The sequence below is a fragment of the Syngnathus floridae genome, chromosome 7, assembly GCF_059516105.1.
Source record: "Syngnathus floridae isolate MCC-2025c chromosome 7, RoL_Sflo_1.0, whole genome shotgun sequence".
Lineage (NCBI taxonomy): Eukaryota > Metazoa > Chordata > Actinopteri > Syngnathiformes > Syngnathidae > Syngnathus > Syngnathus floridae.
This window is the reverse complement of record NC_142419.1, coordinates 2477923-2497244: the sequence shown is the minus strand read 5'-3', so window position 1 is coordinate 2497244 and position 19322 is coordinate 2477923. Positions and strand designations below refer to the sequence as shown.

Below are 19322 nucleotides of genomic sequence, written 5' to 3'. Positions count from 1 at the left end.
ATGTTTTACTTAAGAAATATTTCCATGACTGAAGGTTTGCTCGCCCATATTGATCAAGGAATTCAGTTTTTCTCACAATTGAATCCTTATTAATATAGTATTGGTATTGTGGAAGTAAACACATTATAGACGGTTGATTGGTTGCCATTAGCCAATAGATTCTGACAGCTTGATACCCGTGGGGAAAAATATTGTGGTATCACAATATTAAAGTTATAACTCTAAATTATCTTAATTTTAAATATTTGGGTAAAAACATTGTATTCCCCTCCCAGTGATTCTATGGGCTAAGACAGACGGTGGTCAAACCACGGCCCGCGGTCCACATCCGGCCCACGGGGCCGTTTAATCCGGCCCGCCAAGACGGAATAAATTGTATTACTAATTTTGTTTTAATTAGTACTATTTTTATTTGTTTTGTCATTTTCCCTGCAATTACTATGTTTCCCCAGTAGATGGGGAAGCGCCCGCCCACGCATTTACTCCCGGAAGCTCAGTGCACACTCACAAGGGCGTGTATGTACTCAGTAGTACGGACCCGGCGCACGCCGCGCTGTTTCTATCAGTGCTGAATTTCGAGTGTGGGCTGTGACGTCAGCATTCTCTTAATTTGCGCGCTGCGCTTTCAGATACAGTTTTACGCTAAAGCATAAACCTTCCCCTGGAATCCGTCCATTAAAATGAGTGGCCTGAGGAAAAGAAAGGTGGACACGGAGTGCCGAGTGTTAAAAAAAGTGGACAGTTTGGCTTGACCTATGTGTGTGAGCAGACCTTCAGCCACATGAACATCAACAAAGCCCGTCATGGATCAAGGTTAACCGACCGACACCTAGGCTCTATCCTGAGAATTACCACAGCACATTTTACTCCAGACTATGATGCACTAGCAAAAAAGGGAGACCAACAATACTATTCCCACTGAAAATGAAGGGGAGTTTCTGTAGTTTTTTTGTATTTTTTTTTGAAGAAATTTGAAAACCATTTACATGTCATTTATATTACTTCACGCAAACACGACATCCATCTGCTCCTGGTTGGTGAGGGACCAGACGAAGCACGACTCAAAGGACCCCTGATGATGATTCAAATTAATGGACTGAGTCTTTCCTTTCCTGGACGTGTGTCTATAACACAAATACAAGTGGCGGCTCGGTGGCGCACTGGTTAGCACGACCACATCACAGTTAGGAGGGTGCTGGTTCGATACCACCCCCGGCCCTCCCTGTGTGGAGTTTGCATGTTCACCTACTGCCCTTTGACTGCTGGGATAAGCTCCAGCATGCCCGTCACCCCCGTGGGGACAAGCGGTACAGATAATGGATGGATGGATGAACAAATAACATCCGTGTCACTCTAAATCATTAAATCCATCAAAATGTTCATCCTTTGTGTCACTTATAAATAACGCCACCGCTGAACGCCGGAAGTTGGTGCACTGATGTTGGACTCATCGTCATTTGCGGTTCCAATTCTTCCACAGGCCTATATAACTATAGTGGGGCAAAAAAGTCTTTAGTCGCCAATTGTGCAAGTTCTCCCACTTACTAGATGAGAGATGGGTGTAATTTTCATCATGGGTACACTTCAACTATGATTCAAGATTCAAGAAGTTTATTGGCCATGTTAGGGCATGCCAAACAAGGAATTTGACCCCGGTAGATCTCAGCCTTTGTTCAACATTTAGGTGACTAACAACATTCAGGACATATGTGAAAATTGACACTTATTCTCAAACATCCCCTGATCTTGGTGCCTGATTGGAATAGCGTCGATATACTTCGCCACACACTTTCTCAGTCTCTCTTTCGTTGTCACTTTTATGTATTTCTTCTAGCATTTTCCATGATGAGGGTCTGTTCATGCTAATTGTATTCATGCACAAAGCGCTAAGTTACCTGCTGTATGAACTGTTACTGGGGCCCTGCCAGTCATCAAATCATATCAAATCAAATCAATCTTTATTTGCCAAGATTGAGCATGCCAAACAAGGAATTTGACTCTGGTACATCTCGGCCTCTGTACAACATTTAGGTCGCTAACAACATTCAGGACAACATGTGCAAAAATTGACAATTATTCTCAAACATCCCCTGATCTTAAACTCCCAGGAATGCAAGGAAAAACTCAGAACTCCTACTAGGGGAAATGAGAAACCTTGAGAAGCGACCACAGATGGGAGGATCCCTCTTCCAGGATGACCAGGCTGCAATGGATGCAGAGAGGACACATAGTAAATGTAATATCGACAATTCAAAGATAAAGCGTCGAGAGCAGGATGTTATTGCACAGCAATGACTCTGAGACTCTATAAGTGTTGTGAGTTCATCAGAGCGACAGCCTGGGGAAAGAAGCTGTGTCTGTGCTGCTGGTTTTGGCTTACAGCGATCTGTAATGCCGCCCGGAGGGGAATAGTTCGAACAGACTGTGACCTGGGTGAGAAGGGTCTGTAGAGATGTTATTTGCACATTTCCTCGTCCTGGACAGGTGCAACAGGTCTTGGATTGGTCCCGATTATCTTTTCTGCAGTCCTGATTGTCCGTTGCAGTCTATGCTTGTCTTGTTTGGTGGCCGATCCAAACCAGACAGTAATGAAGGTGCAGAGGATAGACTGGATGATGGCTCTATAGAAGGTCTTCAGCAGCTCCTGTGGCAAGTTGAACTTCCTGAGTTGTCTCAGAAAGTACAGCCTCTGCTGGGCCTGCTTCCGAGCAGAGTCTATGTGGCCGGTCCATTTCAGGTACCGAGATATTGTGGATCCCAGGAACTTGAAAGTGTCTGTGGAGGGAATAACATTAGTGCGGATAGATAGTGAGAGGTGGAAGTGGTGAAGGGTCTCTGCTGAAGTCCACTGTCATCTCCATGGTCTTGAGCGGGTTCAGCTCCAGGTGGTTTTGGCTGCACCAGTGGACCAGCTTCTCTACATCCTGTCTTTACGCAGTGTCGTCACCGTCAAGGATCAGTCCGATGAGAGTGGTGTCGTCCACATACTTCAGGAGCTTCACAGAAGAGTCGCCTGAGGAGCAATCATTGGTGTAGAGAGATAAGAGCAGTGGGGAGAGGACGCACTCCTGGGGGGCACCAGTGTTGGTGGTCCGGGTGTCTGATGTGATGGTCCGCAGCCTCACATGCTGTCCCCTGTTGGTCAGGAAGCTGGTGATCCACTGACAGGTGGAGGCAGGCACCGCGAGCTGGATGAGTTTCTGGTGGAGGATGTCAGGAGCGATGGTGTTGAATGTCGAGCTGAAGTCCACAAACAGGATCCTGGCGTTTTTTCCTGGGGTGTCCAGGTGGTGCAGGATGTAGTGCAGTCCCATGTTGACCGCATTGTCCACCGACCTGTTTGCCCGGTAGGCAAACTGGAGGGGGTCAAGCAGGGGGCCCGTGACGTCCTTCAGGTGGTTCAACACTAACCTCTCAAAAGATTTCATGACCACAGATGTCAGGGCGACAGGTCTATAGTCATTCAAACCTGTGATGGCGGGCTTCTTGGCCACCGGTACGATGGTGGAGCTCTTGAAGCACGAGGGAACCTCACACAGCTCCAGGGAACGGTTGAAGATCCTTGCAAAAGTGGGTGCCAGTTGTTCAGCACAGACTGTCAGGCAGGAGGGGGACACACCGTCTGGGCCTGGTGCCTTCCTGACTTTTTGTCTCCGGAACATCTGACACACCTCCTCGCGGATCTGGAGTGCAGGCGCGGCTTCTGAAAGAGAGAGAGTAGGTGATAACGACAATGGAGGTTTGGACTGAGGGGTTGTGGGTGGATGTGTGTATGTTGATTGTACTGTAGGAGGTCCTATTGTGTGGGTGGACCGTTCAAACCTGCAGTAAAACCTGTTTAGCTGGTTTGCAAACCTTGGGTTCTCTACAGTTGGTTTCTTGAAGCCCGCGATGCTCTGCAGGCCTTTCCACACTGTTAAGGGATCAGGATTGGCAGAGAGATGTCTCCCCAGGCTCTCCCCATAACACCTCTTGGCTTTCCTGATCTCTTGGTTCAGTGTGTTCCTGGTCTGCTTGAACAGGTCCCGGTCCCCACTCCTGTAGGCCTCCTCCATGGCTTTGCGCAGCACCCTGAGGTTTGGTGTAAACCAAGGTTTGTTGTACGCGCAGAAGGTCTTAGTCTGCACACACAAGTCCTCACAAAAGCAATTTTTTTGTGCAAATTATGGTGCAAAATAAGTATTTGGTCAATAACAAAAGTTCATGTTAATACTTTATTATATACTGTTTGTTGGCAATGACAGAGGTCAAACGTTTTCTGTAAGTCTTCACAAGGTTTTCCACACACTGTTGTTGCTATTTTGGCCCATTCCTCAATGCAGATCTCGTCTAGAGCAGTGATGTTTTGGGGCTGTCGCTGGGCCACAATGGCCAAGACCAAAGAGCTGTCAAAGTACACCAGAAAAAAAATTGTAGACCTGCACCAGCCAGGGAAGACTAAATCTGCAATAAGCAAACAGCTTGGTGTGAATAAATCAATTGTGGGAGCAATTATTAGAAATTGGAAGACATACGACCACTGATAATCTCCCTCAATCTGGGGCTCCACGTAAGATCTCACTCTGTAGGTTCAAAATGATAATAAGAACGGTGAATAAAAATCCCAGAAACACAAGTGGGGACCTGGTGAATAACCTGCAGAGATCTGGGACCAAAGTAACAAAGACTACCATCAGTAACACACTACGTCGCCAGGGACTCAAATCCTGCAGTGCCAGACGTGTCCCCCTGCTTAAGCCAGTACATGTCCAGGCCCGTCTAAAGTTTGCTAGACAGCTTTTGGATGATCCCGAAGAGGATTGGGAGAATGTCATATAGTCTGATGAAACCAAAATAGAACTCTTTGATAACAACTCAACTCATCGTGTTTGGAGGAGAAAGAATGCAGGGTTGCATCCAAAAAACACCATACCTACTTTGAAACATGTGGGTGGAAACATCATACTCTGGGGCTGTTTTTCTTAAATGGGACCAGGACGACTGCTTCGTGTAAAGGAAAGAATGAATGGGGCCATGTATCGTGAAATTTTGGGTGAAAACCTCCTTCCATCAGCAAGGGCATTGAAGATGACACGTGGCTAGGTCTTTCAGCGTGACAATGATCTCAAACACACCGCCCGGGCAACAAAGGAGTGGCTTCGTAAAAAGCATTTCAAGGACTTGGAGTGGCCTAGCAAGTCTTCATATCTCAACCCCATAGAAAATCTTTGGAGGGAGTTGAGAGTCCATGCTGCCCAATGACGGCCCCAAAACATCACTACTCTCGAGTAAATCTGCATGGATCAATGGGCCCAAATACCAGCAACAGTGTGTGAAAACCTTGTGAAGACTTACAGAAAACGTTTGACCTCTGTCATTGCCAATAAAGGGTATATAACAAAGTATTGATATTAACTTTTGTTATTGACCAAATATTTATTTACCACCATGATTTGCAAATAAAATCTTTAAAAATCAGGCAATGTGACTCTGTATTTTTTAAATTTATTTTGTCTCTCATAGTTGAAGTGTACCTATGATGAAAATGACAGGCATCTCTCATCTTGTAAGTGAGATAACTTGCACAATTGGTGGCTGACTAAATGCTTTTTTGACCCACTGTATAGACCAGACTGTATGTCCAAAGTCCGGCCCGCGGGCCAAATCCGGCCCCCGGTCAGATGTCATACAGTCCGCAGCTTCGGTCTTATAATGTATTATTTATGGCCCGCCTGCACTGTCAAACTGAATAAAAAAAAATCAGGAAACTTGAAACTGTAAGTCCTCCTATTACCAAAAGGTGGCAGCACCACCCCTCACCGCTCATTTCTGCCATGGCGACCGCAAAGAAAACGAGGACAGTTGACATCGAGGGCCGTCGCTTTCAAGAGAAATGGGATTTGCATTACTTACACTGAAAATTAAGGCAATTGTGTTTGTCTAATTTCTAAAGAGATGGTTGCCTTGTTTAAGGATTTCAACCTAAAGAGACACCATCAGACTAAACATGCTAACACATACGACAAGCTAACAGGGAGTGACCGCACTGATAAAGTTAAGCAGCTCCAAGCTGAACTGGCATCACAACAGCAATTCTTCACGCGGGGCTGTGAGTCAAAAGTAAATCAAAAGTTAATATTACTTAATATAAAATATTACAAAGTGGCCATGTTAATACTGTTGATGTTATGAACCTGTAGACGTGCCTGAGTGGCTTATATTTGGTTATTTTGTCATTTAAAATATAAAGACAATAGGGACAATGAAATTTGTTTTATAACAGTTTGTATTTGCATGAAATTTTTGTAGTTAAAAAATGTCTGAAAAAACTATTGGCCCCCGGGCCCCTTCACTTTATCAAATCTGGCCCTCCTTGCAAAACGTTTGGACACCCCTGGTATATATAAACTATATATCAAATACCTATAACATTAATAAAAATTTTATCGAACCATCCGTGCCACTCCAAATCATTAAATCCATCGAAATGTTCGTCCTCTGTGTCACTTGAAAAAAACGCCGCTGCTGACTCCGGAAGTACATGAGCGCTGACGTCGGACTCATCGTCGGTTGCGGTTCAAACATTTCCACAGACCGATGCAACTATATATAAACTATATATCAAATAACTATAACATAAATTACAATTTTATCGAACCATCCGTGTCACTCCAAATCATTAAATCCATTGAAATCTTCGTCCTTCGTGTCACTTATATACAACGCTGCTTTTGACTTCAGAAGTACATGCAGCGCTGAGGTCAGACTCATTGTCAGTTGCGGCTCTAATTATTATACAGGTTTAGTGCGCCCTCATGCGGTTTAAAGTGAAAATAACATGTGAAGTGATCAACTATACCATCGTAAGTAATGTGTCAATGATCAAGTAATGTGTTAATAATTTCGCATGTGAGTCGCTCCTGATTATAAGTCGCAACCCTGGTCAAACTTTAAAACAAAAATTGCAACTTATAGTCCGGAAAATACGGTAAAAGCACTAAATAAGTGTTTTACCATTTATGTTCATTTATTAATAATGATTTCATCATGAAACTTTGCTGATGTAACAAATGCAAAAATGTGTGACTTTTTCATGCATTGTCCTTTTGTAAAGCGCTTTGGGCACCATGTGGTGTAGATAAAAGCGCTTTACAATGCCTCACATTCACCCATTCACACACACATTCATACACCAATGGGAGGCTGCTGTCATGTATGGTGCTGCCAGGTCCATACTGGGAGCAAACCTGGGGTTCAGTGTCTTGCTCAAGGACACTTCAGCATGGTCACCAGGTTTAAGGATCAATCCCACAACCTTAGAGTTGAGAGGGATACACTCTACCACTGAGCCTCGCTCCCTACCGCCCACAGGGAAGTAAGAGCAGCACCACAGGCTCAAGTTGCATGGGTGTCAGGGTGAATATCCTAACACTCAAGCGGAAGCAAAGTAAGAGCAGGAGCATAGGCGGTGAGTTTAAGTTGTTGGATCATGGTGTATATTGTAAGTGAAATGGTGTTGGGGTCATCTTAAAGGAAGAGTATGTTAAGAGTGTGTTGGAGGTGATGAGAGTGTAATAGTGTCAACTAATAGAGAGCGTGGCAGAGAGGTGAAGAAGAGAGTGCTGGCTGGGTGGAGAAGGGCGGCAGGAGTGATTTGTAACTATCTGCAAGAATGAAGGGGAACGTCTACAAGGCAGTCGTGCGACCAGCTATGTTGCATGGACAGGATTAGGAATGAACATATCAGAGGGCCAGCTCACGTGGGATGGTTTGGAGACAAAGTCAGAGAGGCGAGATTGAGATGGCTTGGACATGTGCTGATGAGGATGAATAGGGAGAAGGATGCTGAGGATGGATCCACCAGGCAAGAGGAGAAGGAGGCCAAAGCGGATGTTTTTGGAGGTGGTGCAAGAGGACATGCAGGTGATTGGTGTGACAGAGGAAGATACACAGGACAGAGTGATATGGAAAAATCTGATTTGCTGTAGTGACTCCTAACGGGGCAGCTGAAAGATTTTAAGTGTTCTTGGGGGTCTACAAAGGAGCTGCTAAACAAGATGTTTTACTGTTATTACCCCATTGTGTTCGTAAATTGAGGACTATGTCTCTCTCTCTCTCTCTCTCTCTCTCTCTCTCTCTCTCTCTCTCTCTCTCTCTCTCTCTCTCTGCCCCCCTCTCTAGGATTCTTCATGTGCGCAATGGTAATTGTAAGTTCCATCTGGGGGAAGAGACCTTCAAGCTTGCTCAGTCGCATATGGAAAAATTAGCAAAACATGGCCATGAGGCCAACAAGGCAGCATTGTATGGAGAGTTTTGTGGTTTGCTTTTTGCTAAAAGCCATTATGATGAGGTATAGTTTATCCACACTTTCTGAGAACAATTATCCAATTGTATTATGTAATACTGCTGAGAAATGTGTACCCCATTCTTAACTAACTTTGTCCCAGGCATACAGATGGTGTGTAGAGGCCATGAAGGAAATTATTCCAGGGCTGCCAGTCAAAGTAGTCATCGATGTCCTTCGCCAGGCTTCCAAGGTTATAATGTTCTTCATATTAGTATTTGCATTTAACAATTTGGGTGAAATGTATGCATGAAATACAATGAATCTACTGTACATACTATAACAGACAAATATCCCTTTAGCTATGTACTATTTTTCCAGTGTCTTAAATCTATTAATCTGCTTCAGGCCTGTGTGGTGAAGAGAGAATTCAGAAAGGCAGAGAAACTCATTAAACATGGAATATTTCTAGCAAGGTATTATGTCACTTTAGGTGTTTCATTATTGATTTAAATGATCACAATGACATCTGACTACTATTTTCTCTTACAGAGAACACTTTGGGCATAAGCATCCTAAATATTCGGACACATTGCTGGATTATGGCTTTTACTTACTAAATGTAGACAACATATGCCAGTCGGTTACTATTTACCAGGTAAGTAAGTAAACCCAACTAATATAAACCAAAAGACATGACTTATGATGAAGGTTTCATGGCTGTCATCTTTATTTTTATGGTATTCAACACGGTTTTAATCTGTGCGTACCATATCTCCAGATTGACACACATGTATATTACCACATCAAAAGCATATTTCACCCCTCTGTAATCATGTATTATGTTTTCTCGATTTGCTACGTATTATCTGAATAGTAATTTGATAGAAAGGGGTTTCGTGTGGTCAGACATGTATTTTGCATAACGAAAGGTTCTCAGTCTCAGCTGTCAACACTTACCGTAAATTTTGGACTATACGTTTTTCTCAAGTTTTGAACCCTGCGGCTTATAGTCCAGTGTGGCTTATATAGGATTTTTCCCGTGAATTTTATGATGACTTGTTCACTTTTATACACTTGTAAAAAAGCTGTGGACCGCTGTTGTGCGGCACTGCTTTGCTGGGCGGAGGGACATGTAATTTAGCGCTTCGTGCATGAATACAATTAGCATGAACAGACCCTCATCATGGAAAACGTTAGAAGAAATGCATAAAAGCAACGACGAAAGAAAGACTGAGAAAGTGTGTGGCGAAGTATATCTAACGCAATTCCAATTGGATACTAAGGAGGAAGACTTCGATGGTTTCAGTGCACAGGAGGAAGATGAAGACGGCTCTCAGTGACTTTTACTGGTGTTTTTTTAACCAGCCCTGTTAGTGCTGTGCTACTGTGTTGCTGCTGTGTTACCGCCGCGTCTCAGTGACTTTTACCGGTATGTTTTTTTTATCGAGCCCTATTAGTGCTGTGTTACTTCCATGTTGCTGCGGTATTACTGCCGCGTCACAGGCAGTGTTTGGAAAGAAATATTAAGGTATGTTATTAAAACAGTAGCACGTCCGCCTCACAGTTAGGAGGGTGCGGGTTCGATTCCACCTCCGGCCCTCCCTGTGTGGAGTTTGTATGTTCTCCCCGGGCCCGCGTGGGTTTTCTCCGGGCACTCCGGTTTCCTCCCACATTCCAAAAACATGCTTGGTAGGCCGATTGAAGACTCCAAAGTGTCCCTAGGTGTGAGTGTGGGTGCGAATGGTTGTCTGTCTCTGTGTGCCCTGCGATTGGCTGGCAACCGGTTCAGGGTGTCCCCCGCCTACTGCCTGATGATGGCTGGGATAGGCTCCAGCACGCCCGCAACCCCCGTGGGGACTAAGCTGTTCAGAAAATGGATGGATGGATGGATCTGTTCCAAAATCTGTTTGACACCCCTGGTATAGGGGGTTGGCTCGGATGATTATGCTCTTTTCACCCCCGGGTGTCGGTCAGAACACAGGAGGGAAGACGTGGTTCAGTTTTGATTGCTTTACTGAATTATTGGCAAATAAATAAGTAACAATAACTGAAATACTTTCGGCAACACACCAAACATAATCATCGATCGAGACAACAAAATACATTTGTGGCGACCGTTAGTCGCCGTGCCGCTGCGTAACGGCTACTCGTACGATGCAAGGCAAACTTAAAGGAGTGTGCCGGAGGTGTCAATCAAACGGCGCGCACACGAAGCAAACCGCGATCCGACAAACGGCACAACAGTGGACAGTTGTAACAATGAAATGTATATACAGTGGAGCCTCGGTTTTCGAACAACATCTGTTCCATCTGTTGGCGGCTCGGTGGTGCACTGGGTAGCACGTCCGCCTCACAGTTAGGAGGGTGCGGGTTCGATTCCACCTCCGGCCCTCCCTGTGCGGAGTTTGCATGTTCTCCCCGAGCCCGCGTGGGTTTTCTCCGGGCACTCCGGTTTCCTCCCACATCCCCAAAACATGCTTGGTAGGCCAATTGAAGACTCCAAATTGTCCCTAGGTGTGAGTGCGAGTGCAAATAGTTGTTTGTCTCTGTGTGCCCTGCGATTGGCTGGCAACCGGTTCAGGGTGTCCCCCGCCTACTGCCCGATGACGGCTGGGATAGGCTCCAGCTCGCCCGCGACCCCCGTGGGGACTAAGCGGTTCAGAAAATGGATGGCTGGATGGATGGATGTTATTAAAACTTTAAAAAGGCTTTCTATGTACCGTCTTTCTTTGTAAATAACTCGCGTGCACACTTCCGTGTTGCTGCGGTACTACTGCTGCGTCACAGGCAGAGTTTAGAAAGACATGTTAAAGTATGTTATTAAAACTTTAAAAAGGCTTTCTATGTACTGTCTTTCTTTGTAAATAACTCGTGCGCACGTGCGTCTTATAGTCCGGTGCGTCTTATATAAGAAAGAATCTAAAATATCCACGGATTTTAGCTGGTGCGGCTTATAGTCTGAAAATTACGGTAGTCACCACCACTTTTTGATGAGACCAAGCCCTCTGGCATGTCACATGACCTCTCCAAAAGAAAAAATAACAGCAGAATGTGCCGAATTTGCACTGATGTGTACCAAGTGTGCCCAAGGTGAGAGCACTGTGAAATGGCTATGTGCCACTGCTTCATACGTGATTGGCTCTTGCATAATCAGACATGATCTCACAAAATTGAATAGCAGAATGTCCCTGATATAGACCAATGCTTACTGAGTGGTGAGAGAGCATTGCAAAATGGCAATTTGATGTGTGTGTGGGGGGGGACTCGCGAGGCCATCATGATTCTTGGTGACCAATGAAATTTATGTTTTTGTGATACCGAAGAAAGGGTGTATCACAGAACAGTTTACTAAAGTTAGTTCAACTCAACTTTACTTATAGTTAGATATCGTTTAAGCCAGGCATGTCCAAAGTCCGGCAAGCAGGCCAAATGCGGCCTACGTCTAAATTTAAACTGGCCCGAAGCATTGTGTCATAAAATCAATAATAAGTGGCCCGCTGGCACTGTCGCAAGGACCTGCGAGCCATAGAAATGAAACTCGTGCTAATGAAAACGCGCACATGATTGGTTGCGAGCATGTCTCCTCCGTCCCTTCCCAGTTCACGCGCACACAAGTGTCTGTTTGCAAGATATTCAGTGACACACACACTTCCTCATTTAAATGGCCACACACCAAGGACTAAGGCGACGCTAAAATCAGAGACGCTGCAAGTGACACTGCACAGGGAAACGCAAAAAAAAACCCAGCTGTCTACTTCGTATTAACTCTATGCGTCAGCGCTACCCACTCACAGTGATCTCAAACAGCCAAAAGACTATGGATTATTATATTGTGATTATGAAGTAATTTGTTGCGTATGAACTTGAAATAAAAAAGATAAAATGGAGAATGATTTATTTTGGATTGAAAATCTGACATGATGCAACCTGGCCTGTTTACTGCAGTCACAAACACCAATATCACCCTTTTTATTAATACAACAATAACATAAATAAAACAAACTTAATACATCTAATAAAAAAATCATTCAACATTCATAAAATTGTTCATCGTATTTAATTTATTATCATTTTAATCTTTAACTTTTCTGGTAGTGCAATTGACAACAGATTCTCATTTGCTATGTCAACCTATCTGCAGACAACAAAGGATAGTTACATAGTTTACAGTTTATTTACAATGGCAATGGTTCGAGGAATGTTGGTGCGAATGGTCGGCCCCTATACATTTTCATCTAACCAAATCTGTCCTGCTTTGCAAAAACTTTGGACACCCCTGGTTTAAGCAATTACAGCTACATACATAGTGTGCCGTACATGTAGCAGAAAAAATCAAGTCTCATGCTGACTGAATTTTTTTTTTAAGGTGGACTTTAAAGATAGGCAGCGAGGAGGTGCTTGCCTAACATTGAGCGGGAAAGTCATAACATTTTCTGTACTGCTTGTCCCCACGGGGGTCACGGGCGTGCTGCGGCCTATCCCATTAGTCATCAGGAAGTAGGCAGGGGACACCCTGAACCGGTTCCCAGCCAATAGCAGGGCACACATACATGAACAACCATCCGCACGAGCACTCACACCTACGGGCGATTTGAAGTGGCCAATCAGCCAACCATGCCTGTTTTTGGTGGAAACTGCCCACAGGTGCACCTGGTTGGCCTAATAACTGCCCACAGAACCCAGTCGATCCCACCCTCTTGTGTCCAAATGAAAACATTCTAGAGGTAAATGAATAAGGGAGTGAGAGGTGCAAGTGAAAGGCCAAAATTGCTTTTGACTCCACACAGTGCTGGCCAAAGGTATTGGCACCTCTGCAATTCTGTCAGATAATACTCAATTTCTTCCAGAAAATGATTGCAATTACAAATTATTTGGTATTACCATATTTTCACAATCATAAGGCGTTTCGGGTTAAAAGGCGCAGACTAAATTACCGAGTCTATTTTGTATTTAATCAGGGATGAGAATTTACCACGGATCTGCGGATTTCCGTGTTTTTTTTCCGTCAAAAGTATCATTTTCCTGAATCGTGTAAATCCATTGAGATTTTTTTTTTTTATATATGGGGTGGGTAGGGAAGCGGCCGGCCAGCTGGCTAGGCAACGTTAGCCTCTGCGACCCGCGAGCATTTGCTCGCCCGCCACGACGACATTTTTTGGCACATCTCAAGGCAAAATTAGTTAAGCTGTGAGTACGGAATCGGCTTGCCTCTGTAAACCTAACTCACTGGCAGCAGTGATGCGACAACATCCGCCTTATCTTTGGCAGCATTTTGGCGCTACTTTCATCACATCTTTCCACTTGTTAACTTAATTTACGCGGAGAACTGAATGTTTTTATACCGCCACAATAGGAATTTGTAATTGGGTTTTCATCACTTGTAGACGAGTTATTTAGTTAGATAGAGCTCTGTACACTAAAACCAGCAGACACAGAGACAGCTTCTTCCCCCTGGCTGTTGCTCTGATGAACTCACACCCCTCTTAGAGTCTCAGAGTCATTACTGTGCAATAACATCCTGCTCTCCACACCATTTTTGAGTTGTCTACACTGTTTGTACTATGTGTCCTCTCTGCATCCATTGCAGCCTGGTCATCCTAGAAGAGGGACCCTCCCATCTGTGGTCTCTTCTCAAGGTTTCTCATTTCCCCTAGCTGGAGTTTTGAGTTTTTCCTTGCCCTCTTGGGAGTTTAAGATCAGGGGATGTTTGAGAATATCTGCCATTTTTCACATGTCCTGAGTGTTGTTGTTAGTCACCTAAATGTTGAACAGAGGCTGTGATTTACCGAAGTCAAATTCCTTGTTTAGCACGCTCAAACATGGCGAATAAAAAACTCTTGAATCTTGAATCTAGGGCCTACTCAGCAAAGGTTTCGCCAGCATGGCGAACGTTTGAGAGAAAAAAGACTATGATCGTGCCAGGGAAATTGACAAGCCGAACGGGATCAAGAACTGCTTCAGATGGGCATGGCTCGAGAGCAGCGTCATCGTACAACTCGGAACACAGTCCGTAACCACGGAACATATCCGTAAAGTAGATGTCCCGGGGAAGATTTTGTGTATTCTCTGTCAAGATATGATCAGCTATGGAGGTCGCGGCGCTCGGAACATTAAGGAGCACATTGAAACAAAAAAACACAAAGGTACATTTTTACTTTAACAAGCATGTAAGCATGATATTACATGTAAGCTAATGTTAGCCATTGTCATGATATAGTTAAAGAATATGTATGTATGTATATATATATATATATATATATATATATATATATATATATATATATATATATATATATATATATATATATATATATATATATATATATATATATATAGGAATATATAGGACTCAGAAAATTTGAATATTGTGATAAAGTTCTTTATTCTCTGTAATGCAATTAAAAAACTAAAATGTCATACATTCTGGAATCATTACAAATCAACTGAAATATTGCAAGCCTTTTATTATTTTAATATTGCTGATTATGGCATACAGCTTAAGAAAACTCAAATATCCCATCTCAAAATATTAGAATATCATGTAAAAGTATACTAGTAGGGTATTCAACTAATCACTCGAATCATCTAATTAACTCGAAACACCTGCAGGGGTTTCCTGAGCCTTGAAAAACACTCAGCTTGGTTCAGTAAACTAAATCACAAGCATGGGGAAGACTGCTGATCTGACTGCTGTCCAGAGGACCATCATTGACACCCTCCATCAGGAGGGTAAGACACAAAAAGAAATGTCTCAAAGAGCAAGCTGTTCAGTTTCAAAGCACATCCACAAAAAGTCTGTTGGAAGGGGGAAATGTGGCAGGAAACGCTGCACAACCAAGAGAGATGACCGCACCCTTAACAGCATTGTGAAGAAAAGTTGCTTCCAGAATTTGGGGGAGCTTCAAAGACAGTGGACTGAAGCTGGAGTCCAGGTATCAAAAGCCACTGTTCACAGACGTGTCCGGGAAATGGGCTACAATAGCCGTATTCCCATGGTCAAGACACTTCTGAACTCAAGACAACGGAAGAAACGTCTGACTTGGGCCATGGAAAAGAAGCACTGGACAGTTGCAGAGTGGTCCAAAGTCCTCTTTTCAGACGAAAGCAAATTTTGTATTTCATTTGGAAGTCGAGGCGCCAGAGTCTGGAGAAAGGCTGGAGAGGAGCAAAATCCAAGTTGCTTGAAATCCAATGTGAAGTTCCCACAGTCAGCAATGGTTTGGGGAGCCATGTCAGCTGCTGGTGTAGGTCCACTGTGTTTCATCAAGTCCAGAGAAAATGCAGATTTTAGAGCACTACATGCTTTCGTCTGCTGAAGAGCTCTATGGAGATGATGATTTTCATTTTCCAGCATGATCTGGCACCTGTCTACAGTGCCAAAACCACCAGTAAATGGTGTACTGATCATGGCATTACTGTCCTCGATTGGACTTCCAATTCTCCTGACCTCAACCCCATAGAGAATTTGCGGGGTATTGTGAAGAAGAAGCTGAAAGACACCAGACCCAACAATGCAAATGAGCTAAAAGCCACTGTTGAAGCATCCTGGGCATCCATAACACCTCAGCAATGCCAGAGGCTGATTGCCTCCATGCCACACCGCAATGATGCAGTAATCCATGCAAAAGGGTTCCCAACCAAGTACTGTGCATTAATAGAAATTTTCAAATGTCTGATTTTGTTTTGCTGTTATAAATCTTTTTTTACTTGGTCTGAGGAAATATTATAATATTTTGAGATAGGATTTTTGAGTTTTCTTAAACTGTAAGCCATAATCAGCTATATTAAAATAATAAAAGGCTTGCAATATTTCAGTTGACTTGTAATGAATCCAGAATGTATGACATTTTTGTTTTTTTAATTGTATTACAGAAAATAAAGAACTTTATCACAATATTCTAATTTTCCGAGACAGTCCTGTATACTGCTCAAAAAAATTAAAGGAACACTTTGAAAATACATCAGATTTCAATGGTGACAACAAAAATGTTGGATACCTATACTGATATGGACAGTTTAATGTCTCAGGAAAAAAAAGATGCCACATCTTTTGATGGAAATAAAAGTTTTCAGCCTACAGAGGACACCCCAAAAATCAAAGAGAAAAAATGATGTGGCAGGCTCGTCCATTTTGCCTAAATTCAATTTCTCCATCCATCCATCCATCCATCCATCCATCTTCTTCCGCTTATCCGGGGTCGGGTCGCGGGGGCAGCAGCTTTAGGAGGGACTCCCAGACTTCCCTCTCCCCAGCCACTTCATCCAGCTCATCCCGGGGGATCCCAAGGCGTTCCCAGGCCAGCTGAGAGACATAGTCTCTCCAGCGCGTCCTGGGTCGTCCCCGGGGTCTCCTACCGGTGGGACATGCCCGGAACACCTCCCCAGGGAGGCGTCCAGGAGGCATCCTGATAAGATGCCCGAGCCACCTCATCTGGCTCCTCTCAACGTGGAGGAGTAGCGACTCTACTCCGAGTCTCTCCCGGATGACCGAGCTTCTCACCCTATCTCTAAGGGAGAGCCCGGACATCCTGCGGAGAAAACTCATTTCGGCCGCTTGTATCCGAGATCTTGTTCTTTCGGTCACGACCCATAGCTCGTGACCATAGGTGAGGGTAGGAGCGTAAATCGACCGGTAAATTGAGAGCTTTGCCTTTTGGCTCAGCTCTCTCTTCACCACAACGGACCGGTACAGGGTCCGCATTACTGCCGACGCTGCACCGATCCGCCTGTCGATCTCACGCTCCATCCTCCCCTCACTCGTGAACAAGACTCCAAGATACTTGAACTCCTCCACTTGGGGCAGGATCTCATCCCCGATCCGGACAGGGCATTCCACCGTTTTCCGATCGAGGACCATGGACTCGGATTTGGAGGTGCTGACCCTCATCCCGACCGCTTCACACTCGGCTGCGAATCGTTCCAGCGAGAGCTGGAGATCACGGCCTGAAGAAGCCAACAGCACCACGTCATCTGCAAAAAGCAGAGACGCGATGCTGAGGTCCCCAAACCGGACCCCCTCAACGCCTCGGCTGCGCCTAGAAATTCTGTCCATAAAAATTATGAACAGAATCGGTGACAAAGGGCAGCCTTGGCGGAGTCCAACCCTCACTGGGAACGAATCCGTCTTACTGCCGGAAATGCGGACCAGACTCTGGCATCGGTGATACAGGGACCGAACCGCCCTTATCAGTTGGCTCGGCACCCCGTACTCCCGAAGCACTCTCCACAGAACCTCCCGAGGGACACGGTCGAACGCCTTCTCCAAGTCCACAAAACACATGTGGACTGGTTGGGCGAACTCCCATGCACCCTCGAGGATCCTGCCGAGGGTGTAGAGCTGGTCCACTGTTCCACGGCCAGGACGAAAGCCACACTGCTCCTCCTGAATCCGAGGTTCGACCTCCCGACGGACCCTCCTCTCCAGCACCCCTGAATAGACCTTACCAGGGAGGCTGAGGAGTGTGATTTCCCTGTAATTGGAACACACCCTCCGGTCCCCCTTCTTAAAGAGGGGAACCACCACCCCAGTCTGCCAATCCAGAGGCACTGTCCCCGATGTCCACGCAACGTTGTAGAGGCGTGTCAGCCATGACAGCCCCACAACATCCAGAGCCTTTAAGAACTCCGGGCGGATCTCATCCACCCCCGGGGCCTTGCCACCGAGGAGTTTTTTGACTACCTCAGTGACTTCGACCCCAGAGATTGGAGAATCCGCTTCAGAGTCTCCAGGCCCTGCTTCCTCAATGGAAGGCGTGTAGGTGGAATTGAGGAGGTCTTCGAAGTATTCTCCCCACCGACTCACGACGTCCCGAGTCGAGGTCAGCAGCACGCCATCCCCACTGTAAACAGTGTTGACGTTGCACTGCTTCCCCCTCCTGAGACGCCGGATGGTGGACCAGAATTTCCTCGAAGCCGTCCGAAAGTCATTCTCCATGGCCTCACCGAACTCCTCCCACGCCCGGGTTTTTGCCTCAGTAACCGCCGAAGCCGCGTTCCGCTTGGCCATCCGGTACCTGTCAGCTGCCTCCGGAGTCCCGCAGGCCAAAACGGCCCGATAGGACTCCTTCTTCAGCTTGACAGCATCCCTTACCGCCGGTGTCCACCAGCGGGTTCGGGGATTGCCGCCACGACAGGCACCAACGACCTTACGGCCACAGCTCCGGTCGGCCGCCTCAACAATGGAGGCGCGGAACATGGTCCACTCAGACTCAATGTCCCCCGCCTCCCCCGGGACGTGGGAAAAGCTCTGCCGGAGGTGGGAGTTGAAGCTCTTCCTGACAGGAGATTCTGCCAGACGTTCCCAGCAGACCCTCACAGAGCGTTTGGGTCTGCCAGGTCGGACCGGCATCTTCCCCCACCATCGGAGCCAACCCACCACCAGGTGGTGATCAGTTGACAGCTCCGCCCCTCTCTTCACCCGAGTGTCCAAAACATGCGGCCGCAAATCCGATGACACGACTACAAAGTCGATCATCGAACTGCGGCCTAGGGTGTCCTGGTGCCAAGTGCACACATGGACACCCTTATGTTTGAACATGGTGTTCATTATTGAAAATCCGTGTCGAGCACAGAAGTCCAACAATAGAACACCGCTCGGGTTCAGATCAGGGGGGCCGTTCCTCCCAATCACGCCCTTCCAGGTCTCACTGTCATTGCCCACGTGAGCATTGAAGTCACCCAGTAGAACGATAGAGTCCCCAGAAGGAGCACTCTCCAGCACTTCTTCCAGGGACCCCAAGAAGGGTGGGTACTCTGAGCTGCTGTTTGGTGCATAGACACAAACAACAGTCAGGACCCGTCCCCCCACCCGAAGGCGGAGGGAGGCTACCCTCTCGTTCACCGGGGTGAACCCCAATGTGCAGGCGCCCAGCCGGGGGGCAATAAGTATACCCACACCTGCTCGACGCCTCTCACCGTGGGCAACTCCAGAGTGGAAGAGAGTCCAGCCCCTCTCGAGAGGGCTTGTACCGGAACCCAAACTGTGTGTGGAGGCTAGTCCGACTATATCTAGTCGGAATCTTTCTGCCTCGCACACCAGCTCGGGCTCCTTTCCAGC

General features: G+C 45.8%; 1 protein-coding gene across 1 annotated transcript in view; it reads left to right on the top strand.

Annotated features, from left to right (window-relative positions):
* Positions 1-19322, top strand: part of appbp2 (amyloid beta precursor protein binding protein 2) — a 237519-nt gene that overhangs the window by 76402 nt on the left and 141795 nt on the right. The window contains 4 exon segments of the mRNA XM_088380624.1: positions 8161-8329; positions 8427-8516; positions 8672-8739; positions 8816-8921. Of these exon segments, the coding sequence (XP_088236750.1) occupies positions 8161-8329; positions 8427-8516; positions 8672-8739; positions 8816-8921 (433 nt within the window).